The 15,106-nt window shown below is 36.6% G+C and overlaps 1 protein-coding gene across 1 annotated transcript in view; it reads right to left on the reverse strand.

The window, feature by feature from the left end:
- Positions 1–13,877, reverse strand: part of LOC306872969 (complement C3-like) — a 139,067-nt gene extending 125,190 nt beyond the window's left edge. Inside the window, exons 1-3 of the mRNA XM_079421942.1 lie at positions 13,720–13,877; positions 13,447–13,642; positions 1,823–1,991 (exon numbers count right to left, since the gene is read on the reverse strand). Coding sequence (XP_079278068.1) covers positions 1,823–1,991; positions 13,447–13,642; positions 13,720–13,790 — 436 coding nt within the window. The 5' untranslated portion in view covers positions 13,791–13,877. The remainder of the gene's footprint in view (positions 1–1,822; positions 1,992–13,446; positions 13,643–13,719) is intronic.
- Positions 13,878–15,106: the final 1,229 nt, after the last annotated feature.

Consider the following 15,106-nt stretch of genomic DNA (forward strand, 5'->3'; position numbering starts at 1 on the left):
GAGATAATTAAGTGATTAATTAAGTGCTGATTGAGCATTAGTGAGGAACAGCAGCTGTTAACAAGCAGAATAACTGAAGAAAAAGAGAAACACAAGAACTACAACTGACTTCAGCCACAGCCTTTGATAAAATCAACTGAAATAAAAGACATTAAATCTCTCATGATCTCAGCAGAGGAGGATTAAACAACTCCACAAACAGCATCCCCAGCTTCACTCATGATTGACTTTATTTCTGTCAGATTAACACAGAAGCTCTTATTGAGAATTATCAGAGGTTTAAATGTTGATGCTTTATTGGTTAAAAACAATGCCACCATCATGGAGATCAGTGTTTACTTTGGTTGGGCTTTTGACCCTTGACTTGCTGCAATAGATGTTTTTTTGCAACAGTGCATCTGTTGCTGTAAAGCAGAAATGTCACTGCTTTACATTAAATACATAGATGATTATATGTAATGGGATAACAATTCTGAGCTTGCTAGATTGTTTTAGTTAATGTTATTCTACCAATATTTATATATCTAGGGTTCAAACAACTATCTCTGACATTACAGTATTAAAATAAAATATTGCAGCCAACAGTTATCATGAATGAGTTTAAATCCATGTCCTTACATTTTTTTTAATAACTATATAATATACACACACAGACATCAATAATAAGCATATGAATCTCAACAATGGTGACAATCAACAAAACGCTTCACACTGCAATGCATGCTGGGTACCACTATAGTAAAAACTCCCATCATGCTCAGTATGAATATTTATTGTCACTGTTGTAGATCATATGATAAGTGTGATGTCTAAAAGCTTGACCCGAATCTCTTCTTTATTTAAATGTTATGGTGCCATATGTTTAACACTTTTTGGGATTTTTATTAGTTGACGAATTTAAGCCAATTTCCATAGAAAGAGAGTGAGAGAAACCACTTAACGTTGACTAACCAAATGCTTGACAAGCAGAAAGGGTAATCTGCTACATCAAGCTTCTGATTCAGCACTGTTCAAGCGTTTGCAGCTAAACACAATTGCAACTGCTTAGAAACAAACTACTTGGAAATTCAACAAGGGTCAAGAGTCCAACTACAGCAAACACCGACCTCCATGACGGTGACATCATTTTTTGACCAATAAAACATCAACATCTGATCCTCTGTTAATTCTCAATAAAATCGTCTGCAGATGTCTGACAGAAATAAAGTCAATCTGGTTAGTAATGAGTGAAGCTGGTGATGCTGTTTGGGGAGTTGTTTAATCCACCTCTGCTGAGTTCTTGAGAGATGTCAATATATTAAGGTTCTGCAATATATAAATATATTGTGGAAACTTAAATTCCTGTTGTATCGTAAAAAGCGCTATACAAATAAACTTGAATTGAATGTCTTTTATTTCAGTTGATTTTATCAAAGGCTGTGGCTGAAGTCAGTTGTAGTTCTTGTGTTTTTCCTTTTCTTCAGTTATTCTGCTTGTTAACAGCAGCTGTTCCTCACTAATGCTCAATCATCACTTAAATAATCACTTAATTACCTCATTAACTTTAACTCTGCTTCAGTGTTACTTTAACACTATTTAGAGTGGGACCAAATACACTCCGAGCAGTGTTGATTTAACACTGGGGATTTTACTGTGTATCATTGAACATCAGCTTATCTGACACAAAGTCCACAACAATCTTTATTGTAACTGATTTTACAGTCTATCTATGGTCAAGTGTTCTGTCAACTTTATTAACGTCATGCTGATATAAAACATACAAAGTTCACATTGTGAATTAATACACTCAATAGTTGTCATGTTTTCAGCACTTAAATCATACCTGTGCTACCAGGGGTGTAGATGGGCTTGTCTGTTTGTACAAATATATATCCAGTCTGGAATGAGAGCATGACCACTTTCTCCAGAGTGACGGATGGAAACTGAGCTTGTAGATACACATACTGCTTCTCCAGAGGATCAACAGAGAATAATTTCTTTTCATCAATGATCTAAATAAAAGAAAATGAATTGATTAAATCAAGCTGTTCCATCGAACATTTTTAATAAAAGAAAAAGCATTTTACAAATTTCAAACTCTGAAAGGTGCAGATTAAAGCATTTTTATACAATAGTTACTTCTGGTCCTCGAATCTGATTGGCTGAGAGGTCTTTCCAGTCATGTGACGAACACCAAGTATCACACGGGAACCATTTCATGTTTTGTATCACTCTGCTTGCAGCATTTATCACAGCGGCTGCATGGTGGATGACCAAATCCACTATAATTTTACATACTACTACTGCTGTGTCACGGAATGTAGTTTTAACAGTTTTTAGGCAAGGATGTAGTGGTTAAGAATTCAAATATGTGGTTTGTTAATAAAGATGATGCGTATGTATATTGAATTGATTGAAATGCTTAGTAACAAAGACTTTTATATTAAAAGGGACTAAAACAAGGTGGCAAATAAGAACATTATTTTTACTTTTTTTACTTTAAATTATTTTTTACTTTTTTTTTAAGTCGCAGGCACTGAGAAGTGCTGTCATCGGAAATCACCCTAAACAGATGAAAGGATAGTACAACAAATATATCGCTTTCCTCAGTGGACGTTCAAACTAATTTGTGAATATGAGATTGAGCTGAAGAATGAATGCTTTATCAGATGCAGGTAATCACACACAAGAAAGAAATAGCCTAATCACAGATTAGATCACAACTGTGCCACAGACCGGTCTAGAGTAGGGTTGGGTATTGTTTGAATTTTATTGATTCCGATTCTTTTCGATTCCCAATTTCAATTCCAATGCGTTTAAATAATGATATCAAATATTTATCCTGTGTTTTTTTTTTTTTTTGCAAACCATTTATTGGAGCTGAATACCATGAACAAAAATCAATAGGCTACATAAAAACTGGACTTTTTAAGAGCTGTTTGTTTGCAAAATACAACTGCATGATTATAGAAAAATAGATTTTTTTTTTCTTTTTTTCCCAATGGAAGTTGTGGTTCTCTCATGATTCTGAAGAAAAAACATTAGACAACTAAACAAAATCACAGGTAATTTATGAATTAGAGCACTGCACGGGCCTCAAATTTAGGCCCTAGCCCGGCCCTGGCCCTGGCCCTGGCCCTGGCCCTGGCCCGAGATGCTCAGGCCCTAGACCGACCCATGTCCGACAGCTTATCAGAATTACTGGCCCTAGTCCAACCCGAGTCCGTCTTTTTTTCCCCCTTCTCCCAAAATGGCTCATGTTTCAGCTATTAAAATAGTTCAGTTTTGTATGTAATAGCAAATTGATTATATATTTTTTTCTTTTTAATTTTATTAAGTTAATTTAGAAAAACTTTTGCAGCATTTGTGTTCATTAAACAAGTTTTTTCTTTCTTAAAGTAACGACCAAGTGACCAGCGGCAGACCGGCAGGCTGATCGTAGCCATGTTTGATCAGTTTAGCCTTCTCAAATCATCACAACTTTCCTAAACTTTCATGTCTTTTGGCTCTCAACGAAGGCAGACGCATTTTTCTCTCCCTCTCCTCCCCTTAACTTCCCTGCTTTGCTCTCGTCTCGTCTATTGTCTAATACTTGAGAGCAGAGGTGGGTATCAAGTCTTCAAATCAAGTCTTCAAGTCATATCCCAAGTCCTCAAAGAGTTAAAGTTAATGAGATAATTAAGTGACTAATTAAATGATGATTGAACATTAGTGATGAACACCTGCTGTTATTGAGAATTACAGAGAATCAGATGTTGATGTTTTATTGGTTAAAATGATGCCACCATCATGGAGATCAGTGTTTGCTTTAGTCGGGATCTTGGCCCTTGACTCCTGTGTTAGATATCTCTTTGTGGCAATGGATGTGTTGTTGTAACGCATGGAGGTCAGTACTATACAGTGAATAGCTATCAGCTCTTTTTATATGGTGAGACAGTCATCATGAGCTGGCGTGATTATAATCAAAATGACTATTGCTTCATTTATATGTTAAATTTTTCATAATCAATCCTGTGAAATCACAGCATGCAAAGAAAGTGTTGCTCTAAAAGTTAAGGTCAGTGAATTTCAAACATATCTACTGCATATAAAATATTGAACTTAATTTCTACTTAAACGCACATGGAAATCAAGAACCAGCATATGAATCTCAATAATGGTGAAAATCAACAAAATGATTCATGCTGCAATGCATGCTGGGTAACACCATTGTAAAAACTCCCATTGTGCTCTGTAGTATGAAAAATTGTCACCACTGTTGAGGATCGTATGATAAATGTTCATGTCTAAAAGCCTGAGCCAAAACATAAAATAAAAGTGTTCCCTCTCCCCAATACTGAAGCATTACTGTGGTTTTGTTTGTTTCGTAGTTTTTTTTTTTTTTTTTTGTCTTAAAGTAGCACCTGAATGTTGATCAACGAACCAAAAAGAAACACCACTTCATGATGTTTGTTCATCATGAGTTATAAGCTGAAAGTGTAAGTTAATCTGCTAAGGTTTGATCCAGTATTGCACAAACGAATGCTCTGAAACAACAATGCAACTACTTGGAAACAAATTGCTTTGAATTAGTAAAAGGGTCAAGAGACCAACTAAAGCAAACCCAGACCACAATTATGGTGGCATCGTGTGTGTTTTTTTGTTTTTGTTTTGTTTTTCAGTTGATTCCATCCAAGGCTGTGACTGAAGATATTTGTAGTTCTTAGGTGCATTCGACTTGAAGCGGCGCTGCGCAGAATGACATCAAAGTACCATGAGAGTGATAAGAGAGCAGACTGATCCTTAAGCTTTCGAATCGCTCTTGCGGTACTTTGACGTCATACACTGATCCTTCTGCACAGCGCCGCTTCAAGTCAAACACACCTTATGTGTTCCTCTTTTCTTCAGTGATGTTGATTGTTAACAGCAGGTGTTCATCACTAATGCACAATCATCATTTAATTAGTCACTTAATTATCTCATTAACTTTAACTCTTTGAGGACTTGAACCAAGGGGAGGAGGAACCAAGACATTCCTTTCAAGTCACAAGCAAGTCTCAAGTCAAATCCCAAGTCCTCAAAGAGTTCAAGTTAATGAGATAATTAAAGGTGCCATAGAATGCATTGATACAGTATTTTTAAATTGTTCTCTGATATCTACACAGAAGGTATGTGGCTTAGGTAAGGGCAAAAAATCTCCAGAAACGATTTTACATGTCCATTTACAACCCTAGGATTTCTCCCTAGAATGAAACGGTCTGTTATTGGCTTATTTGGCAGGGTCATGAATAATAATGAGCTCTGCTCTGATTGGCTGTTTCACAGTGCTGCTCAATGTTGAGCTCTGCTCTGATTGGCTGTTTCACAGTATGGCTCATCAGCAAGAAGGAAGCACAGGGAGGAAAATATATATTTAAATACGTTCTCTCGCAGTTATATCGTCTGGTAATTATACTGTATTATAAAACGCGGGCATCAGGGAGCCGTTATTAATATGCGAGGCATTGAAACTGCTTTTGAACGATCCATCGATCGCGTTATAGTTTCACTTTTAAGAGACGCGATCACACAAACTATGTTTACATTATGGAGCAACAGTACTTACCACACATTTCACAAGATCAGATGCTTGTCAGTGGTGCTCAGGATCTGTAAGTCATTCGCCATCATCCTCATCTCTCCTTACTGAGAGTGAAATCGTATGTACTGTAACAGGCTACCGCTAGCAAGGAGCTAACCATGTCCCTTTAGTGGCTCGCGTTATTTGCTTTCTGTGCCTTTCTGAATACAGACACCAACCCATCCCTGCACTTCACACCCCCTGCACGGCCTGGAACATAACATTTATTTTGTTATTTTCGCTATTGTCCGCGCTTGTTTATTTACAATACCTGCAGAGCTTCTGATGGTTCGGCCGGCTTAGAACAAGGGCGGGTTTATGCAAATGTTGGGGGCGTAGTGATCCTGACTGTTGCGTCACAGTCGGTGTTATGTTCTGATTCGCCTGTTTTTCAGTGGTCTTTTTTAATCACGAGATTTACATATGAAGGAGGAAACTATGGTGTTTGAGGCTCACTGTATGTCATTTCCATGTACAGAACTGTTATTATTTAAATATGCCAGGGTAAAGACAGTTTTTCATTCTATGGCACCTTTAAGTGACTAATTAAATGATGGTGTGTTAGTGATAAACACCTGCTGTTATTGAAAATTACAGAGGATCAGATGTTGATGTTTTATTGGTTAAAATGATGTCACCATCATGGAGATAAGTGTTTGCTTTAGTTGGGCTCTTGACCCTTGACTCTTGTGTTAGATCTGTTTCTGTAGCAATGCATGTGGTGTTGTAAAGCGGAGAGAACAGTTATCTACAGTGAGCAGCTGTTAGCTGCTTTTAAAAGATTAAATAATCGTCAGGTGCTGGCCTGATTACATCCAAAACAACTTTTTATTTAATTTATATGTTTAGGTTTTGAAACAGTTTCAATCCTGTGACACTACTGCATACAAGGAAAATTTTGGTCTTACAGTTGTAAATAATTAATTTAAAATCTATTGTCTATATTGCATGTAAGTTTTATAATTATTGTTCTAATTACACACACACAGATATCAAGAACCATCATATGAATCTCAACAATAGTGACAATCAACGAAATGTTTCATGCTGCAATGCATGCTGGGTAACACCATAGTAAAAACTCTCATCATGCACTGCAGCATGAATAATTATTGTCACCACTGTTGAGGATCATATGATAAGTGTTCATGTCTAAAAGCCTAAGTTGATACAGTTCTTTTTTCCAGTATTTAAGCATTAGGGTGGTATTTTTTAACATGACTTTTTTCACAGTTTAATAGTATCTGAATGTCAGTCAACAAACCAAAGAGAGACACATTCATGATGTTCATTCAAGTGATTTAAAAGAAGAAAGTTTAAACTCACATGCTTCCTCAAGATTTTAATTCAAGAACGCACAAATATTTGCTGTAAAAACACTGTTGCAACTGCTTAAAAGCATTTTACTTTAAACTATTAAAAGGGTCAAGAGCCCAACTAAGGTAAACACTGATCTCCATGATGGTGGCATCATTTTAACCAATAAAACATCAACATCTGATCCTCTGTAATTCTCAATAACAGCAGGTGTTCATCACTAATGCTAAATCATTATTTAATTAGTCACTTAATTATATCATTTACTTTAACTCTTTGAGGACTTGAGACTTGCTTGTGACTTGAAAGGAATGACTTAGTTCCTCCTCTGGTGAAATCAGCTGCTGAGTTCATGGGTGGAATAAACATATGGCAGGACTTTTACTTTCTGACCCCTGGACTATCCATCTCTGTCTATATCTGCTTGTTTTACACTCTTTGGCCACCAGGTGGTATTGTGAGCAAATGAAGCCTCCAGAAATGAACCCTTTTGTGAACCACTTGGCTGAAAAGCTTAATGCTTCATGAAGCTTCATTTCACCATCCCTACGCTGTAGTGTGGACCCATATAAACACCCAACAGTGTTAATTTCACACCATTTCAGTGTTACTTTTAACATTCTGTAGTGTGGACCCATATAGACACTAAGCAGTGTTAATTTGACACCGGGGATTTTGCTGTGTAAAATAATTGACTCTGATCCAGTGAATTAGAAAATAATGCACATCTGAAGTGTAACGCATCACCATCTCTAATTATTCCGTCCCACTTTATATTAGTTGGATACAAAGAGAACATTTGGGACATTAACAGAAAGTTCCCACATGGTCCTCTGTTGGTCACATAATAACATTCCTGATGTGACTTAAGGGGGACGTTAGTATTGGTTATTCTATGGTCACATAGCAACGTTACAAAGAAAACATTAACGTTAACAGAATGTTCCCATACAGTTCCCTTTTACTTAGATGGGGACATTTCATTCGGAACTGTGCTGGATGCAACATACACCTTGCAGAATCTGCAGAATGTTATTTATTTTACCAAAATCAGACGGGTCATACAAAAATCATGTTATGTTTTATTTAGTACTGACCTTAATAAGATATTTCACATAAAAGGCATTATAGTCCACAACATAAAATAATAGTTGAGTTTATAAAAATGACCCCGTTAAAAATTTGATTCTTAATACTTTGTTGTTACCAGAATGATCCACAGCTGTGCTTTTTTTTTTTAAAATAAAATACATTAAATCTCAAGATCTAAACAACCCCACAAACAGCATCACCAGCTCCACTTATTAATAACCAGACTGACTTTATTTCTGTCAGACATCTACAGAAGATCTTATTGAGAATTAACTAAGGCTTAGATGTTATTTTCATTTGAAGTAACCATGTTAGAGATCAGTGTCTGCTTTAGTTGAGCTCTTGACACTTGAGTTCTTTTTCTCTGGCTGTTGTAAGCAAGTGTTCCTCAAATATATTTGTTGCAGCTCAAAAGCCCAGAGAAAATGGTCAGTTAATGGTTGTTATATATTTATAGCAACAATCATCTATTAGTGAACTTATCTCATTGTGTGTCTAATCTCTGATTAAATGGGTGTTGTATTGATTATACTAAAAGTGATTTTAAGAGCCAGTGGTTTTGTGACAGTCAGTTAATATAAAACACTTCCCAAATAGTTTGTCCACAAAAAAAAAAAGTTTTAAGCTGTTGCAACAGCTAGACTCACACAGACATCAAGAATCAGCTTGTGAACCTCAACAATGGTGACCATTTAAAAAATAAAAATAAACTAATAATCATGTTGCAATGCATGCTAGGTACTAGCATAGGACAAAACTCATCAGTGGCTCTCAGCATGCATTGCTGCATTAATTTTTTTTTAATGGTCACCATTGTTGCAGTTCACAAGTCTAATTACTACCATAGAGGAAAACTTTTTGTGGACAAACCGTTTGGAAAGTTTTTTATGTTAACTGGCCATCACGGAACCACTGGCTCTTAGAATCACTTTTACCATAATCAATGCAACACCCATTAAATCAGAGATTAGACACTCAATGAGATCAGTTCACTAATAGATGATTGTCATTATAAATATATAACAACCAACTGCTCATCATTTTTTCTGGGCTTTTGAGTTGTAACAAATATGTTCGAGGAACACATGCTTACAACAGCCAGAGATAAAAAAAAAAAAACTGAAGCAGATGTCAAGGGTCAAGAGACCAACTAAAGCAGACACTGATCTCAAACATGGTTACTTCAAATTAAACAATGAAACGTTCTGGGAACATCAGATTTCCAAATAAAATATGGTCCCCTAAATGTTCTGAGAACGTCCTGAAAGTTCTGCTAAGGTCCCCCTCACCGTTTAAAGAACTCAACATCGTGATCTTCTCAGAACGTTCTGGGAACGTTACCAGGTGACGTTTTGACAGCGTTCTGGGAACATCAGATTTCCAAATAAAATATGGTCCCCTAAACATTCCGAGAACGTCCTGAATGTTCTGTGAAGGTCCTCCAAATAACGTCCCCCAACCCTTTAAAGAACTTCTTGACCATCTCAGAATGTTCTGGGGACGTCAGACAATGTCCTTGAAACCGGGGACGTTCTGAGGACGTTCTGGGAACTTAAAATTTCTAGCGGGGTTAAACCTACCCAAACCACCAAACCTGTCCCTAACCTTACGCATATCCCACCTCAATAGCAGTAAAAGTGTTTTGAAATACAATATGACCACAATATTGTGACTGTACTTATTTTTTGATGTAAGGACATAGTAGTTAAGGCCACCTAATTTAAAGTGTGACCTTATTTTCTAATAATTCAACATCCTGTCGTCAATTATTCCTAACACAGACATCTCACAATTACTCAAGTCTTCAGGGACTTCAGGGGATGAAACTTTGAGCATATCTGAGGCAATTTGGAAGACCTTTTTAGTTGTATCTTCAGACTCCAGTAATATTTTAAAGCGGTCATGAACTGAGAAACAAAAATTCCCTTGATCTTTTGACATACTGTATAAGAGTTTATTGTACTATAAAAACATCCTGTAAGTTTCAGAACTCAAAACTTTGTCGTTAGTCTAAAAACAGCTTATATTGACGGCAGTCTGCCCAAACAAAACAGCTTTTGGAATGTTCTACGTTTCCATCCAAGGATTTTTTTGAGAAAAAATATTTAGCGCTTTAAAATATTTATGATATAGCTGATGGAAATGCCAATTATCGATTAAATTTGTCATGTGTCGACAAAATCTTTTTCCGTTTAACTTTAGCGCATAAATTCCATATCGATACTTCAAATGGCCCAACAATTTGTTTGGAAACAGTTTTTGTTGAGAAAAGGGGCTTTAACGCAAATAAATGTGGTGTCACATGACAGAATTAGCCTATAGGCAGCGTCCGTGTTCATGGTGTTGCTCATGTTAAAGCACCGTTTCCCTGTAGTTCAAAAGCATATTAAAGGGCACCTATTATGACATTTAAAATATCATAGAAGGTGATTCATTAGTCGAATCATTTGGAAAAATGATTCATTCAACGACTAATTTTTCCAAACCCCTCCTTTGCGTGACGCTAATCTGCGGTGATTGGTCAGATGACCCAGTCAGTTGTGATTGGTATACTCTGTGCAGAGATGGTCGGAAACGGAGCGCCCGTTCCCGTTCACATTCTCGTCCCTGGGCAGTGAAAAAAAGGTCGCTTTTGCTTCGCACTTTAGAACACAGCGTCTTGTTGTCAACATGATGTTTTCCCTAATTCCCTGGTGTCTGCGCGCGCAATGATTGGGCGCGGCCAATTTGATAATTTTTCGTCTTGACGTCACAACGAAAAGGAAAATGACTCATTTGAAAAACGATTCATTAAATTGACTCAAGAGTCAACTCCTGCTTTTGAGAGACAATAACTTTTTTTACGGTGACCTTTCATATATAAAACTTTGCAGGATGTTTTTGTTCACTTAGATCTATGTTACACACTACATGAAAGGTAATTTTCAAAATTCCATAATAGGTGCCCTTTAAATCATATTCATATTATTAAATTGTATCTACAATTATTTTATACATGGTAAGAAAAAGACGAGTTACCTCTCAAACATACTTATCTTAATTTGGTGTTAGTAGGCTAGCCTACATTTACATGATTATTATTAATCTTTTTTTACAGTGCACTGTTCATTAAATTGACTCAGTGTTTAAATAGCCTGTAGTCTCACTTGACTCACTGTTTAAATAGCCTGTAGTCCGTGCCTTTCAGCTTGACCACCATAACCCCGTGATATTATGCCAAGCATATTTTGTTTTACATATTGGAACGTGAAGTACAAAAGTTTAAATTAATTCGTTTTGGCTTGTTAGCTTCTTATATTTTTATTCTTGCTTTGTTCTGAGTTCTTTCTACCGTTAAATGTAAATTATCTGTTGTGGAGTGAGGGGAAATAAAATATATTTTTTAATGTTTCCTCAATATTTTTGGATGACTGTATTTTATTATGACACGAACAGGCTGCGTTGTGTAGTCAGTAGGCTATGCTTAACTGCGCGCGAGGCGCCAGCACGATCGCTTGTGTTTTTAGTTTTTTTCCCTTGTAAAAGTGGAAATAACTTGCACTAGCCTTCTCCTTCATTTGTGGTCATATAAGAGTAAGGCAATATTCAAAACTATTCAAAATATTTATTTTATTTGTGTACATTCACAATAAAAAACAAAATGTACTTTTGTGAAATAAAGCAAAACTGCCGCTTTCTCAAGAGCGCATCACAAAAATGAACCGAAATTCTGCATAGGCTGCTAATTGTTGCAGGATTTTTTTCTTTTGTTTTGTTAATTCATTAATTATTTAGAAAAATATATTTTGCATATGGGCCTGTTTCTTTTATATAATAGCTTATGTTTTTCTCTGTTCGCAGAGAAAGCGCTGCAGGTGCGTGAATCCTCACCTTCATGTTGTTTATGCTGCTTTTGTGTGTATAAAATGAATACCTGGAAAACAAATTTAGGTATTTGTAATGGGTCAAGCCACCTATCAATTTAAATTTAATTTAGTTGTAATTTAACATAATCTTGTCGGTTAACGTTAATATGGCTTAACGACCATCGGTTAGAAGAAATAAAATAACCGGAATGAACATTCATATTTCCTATAAACGTTAATCAGAAAAATGATAATAATACAACTGCAACTGTTTATGATTATCAACAGTGGCCTATCTATTTAGTCTATAACAAAGTATACACAAAAAACTCATGACACTTAATAAAAATTATTTAATGTAGGCCTATACAATTTAATATAGGCTTTTTGTTGTTGTTGTTGTTGTTTCAAATGGATGAAGAACAGCTAGCCTAGCCTATAATTTACGCAATAGGATAAATTATGTATGGAAACAGCTCAAGGGCAACATTTTTTTGCGATACACCAAACTTATGTGACAATTCGTTTTTTTAGGGATGACGTCATGACGCACACCATTTTATCGGTAAAAGGCCAGTTGGATGGAAACAGGCTCTAGACAGCAAATTTCGCAAAGTTTTTTTAACAAAACAGCACAAAATCAGGATGGAAACTTAGTTTATGACGTAATAATGTTGATAAGCACTGCCTCCACAGAAGAAGATTGGCATCACTGCCTGTTTAACCCTGGCCACAGATCCGCGCATATAGTGTTTACGAGAAGTGAAAGCGCAGTCTATATGAAAGCAAATGATCAAGATGGACCTGAAGACAACAGGACGCTGTGTGGTGCCAAGTTGTGTAAGAACAGTGTTTGCATTGCCTTCCTTCCTACTGATTCCAACATTTGCTAAGAGTGAATGAACATTATTTTTATTGATCCAAACCATATAAGTAAAAACTTGGACCTTTGTTCACTTATTTTTAGCGTGTATTCAAGGTACAATTTGACACGGGATTTTCAAATTGAATTAGGATTTTCAGATTCAAACTAAAAGACTATGCTGTGCCGATTGGATCCGACAGTAATGTCATACCACAAGTGTGAGTAACTTTTTTCCTTACTTGGTCACTATTGCTTTGTCTGTTAAACAGATCGTTTGATATCTACTGAGTTATTTATGTGTTTTTGACATAAATCACATCAGCATCCATTTATGAGGAACATATGCTGTCAAACATCCACAACAATTAACCAAACATAGCAGTGGGTGTTTACGTCCAAGTCTACAATCTGCCAGCCAATTCAAACAGAGCATTCTGATGAGAGGGGTTAAAAACAGGACAGAAAATAGCTTTTTAATAGCTTTTTTTCTAAATTATTGTTTTGTTTTATGTAAAAATCTTTATAACATTATTAGTGTACCTCAGAGAACATGACAAAATAAAAAACAAAGGCAGTTCATGACACCTTTAAAAACGTATGGCTAATATTCTAATATTGAGTCAAATGATGGCTCCATATGCATCCACAGAAATCTCTGCTAAAGCCTTGAATAACCACTGAGCCTTAAACCGGCCCTGGTGTACACTTTACATTTTACAGATTAGGATAAAGTGGTAAAGTGGCATCACCTTTATATCTGTAAGTATCTGAAATTTGTTGTCTGCAGTCAGTGTCACTGATTTGCTCAGTATATCCACGTCCTTCTTCGGGTGGTTCTTTACTCTGATCTTCACTTCAATAGCTCTTCCAGAGTAATCCTGAGCCTCCACCAACACGTTCTCTGAAGAACCCACCCTCAACAAATTAGGAGCTGACAGAACATACCTGAGGAGATCAAATCAGAGCTTTTGAGAACAGATATATTATTCAATCCATGAACAAACAATGAGTTTGATACTCACAACGTCTCACATAGTGTGAGGGGCGGTGAATAGAGAAGAACAACAGTCAGAAAAAGCAGCTTCCCGTCCATCCTCTCTGTCTGTGTGTCTCTTCCTGTAAATTTCTGTGAACCTGCAGCAGCTCAAATTTATACCCGCGTCCACAACTCCCAGAGTCCAAACTGCTCACGCTCTACATCTGGGGTGTATTTCCAAGAAGCATTGTTAGCCAACTATGGTCGCAAGTTCGACTGAACACTATTGGTACACTCTAAAAAAGGATGTGTTGATTATTAACTCATATTTTTGTGTTATGGCCATTTTAACACATTTTGTGTAATTTTAAGTTGATCATGTGTAAAAAGAAAGAGAGAGAGAGAGAGAGAGAGAGAAACAACACAGTGTGTCCAACACAATATGTTTTAACTATCATCCAATCACATTGCTGTCTACGTCACTCCACAAGCTAACCAAATTCATGCCTCTTTTTTTCATTGATGGGTGATACGTGGATGCACTCGTGTCAGGTATAACGATTTCCCTGCTAGAAATGTAATGTTCCCAGAGCATTCTCCAAACGTCCCACTGGTGTCATTGACATTCCCAGGACACTTCCCAAGATAGTCATGAAGTGGAGTTCTTTCAAGAGTTGGGGACGTTATTTGGAGAATCTTCAGTGATTAACACTGCTCAGAGTGTATTTGGTCCCACAATACAGAGCGTTAAAGTAACACTGAAGCAGAGCTGAACTTAATGAGAATGTTAACAAGCAGAATTACTGAAGGAAAGAGAAATAGAAAAACAGAGAGAGAGACGAACAGAAACACAACTACAACTGACTTAGTCACAGCCTTAGAGTCAACTGCAATTATACACATTAAATCTCTCAAGATCTCAGCAGAGAAAGATTAAACAACCCCACAAACAGCATCACCAGCTTCACTCATTACCAGAGGTGGGACTTTCAAGTCAAATCAAGTCTTCAAGTCATATCCCAAGTCCTCAAAGAGTTAAAGTTAATGAGATAATTAAGAGACTAATTAAATGATGATTGTGCATTAGTGATGAACACCTGCTGTTAACAATCAACATCACTGAAGAAAAGAGGAACACATACGGTGTGTTCGACTTGAAGCGGCGCTGTGCAGAAGGATCAGTGTATGACGTCAAAGTACCGCGAGAGCGATTCGAAAGCTTAAGGATCAGTCTGCTCTCTTATCACTCTCGTGGTACTTTGATGCCATTCTGCGCAGCGCCGCTTCAAGTCGAATGCACCTAAGAACTACAAATATCTTCAGTCACAGCCTTGGATGGAATCAACTGAAAAACAAAACAAAAAAAACAAAAAAACACACAGAATGCCACCATATTTGTGGTCTAGGTTTGCTATAGTTCTTTTACTAATTCA

Source organism: Barbus barbus, assembly GCF_936440315.1.
Source record: "Barbus barbus genome assembly, chromosome: 7".
NCBI classification, from domain to species: domain Eukaryota; kingdom Metazoa; phylum Chordata; class Actinopteri; order Cypriniformes; family Cyprinidae; genus Barbus; species Barbus barbus.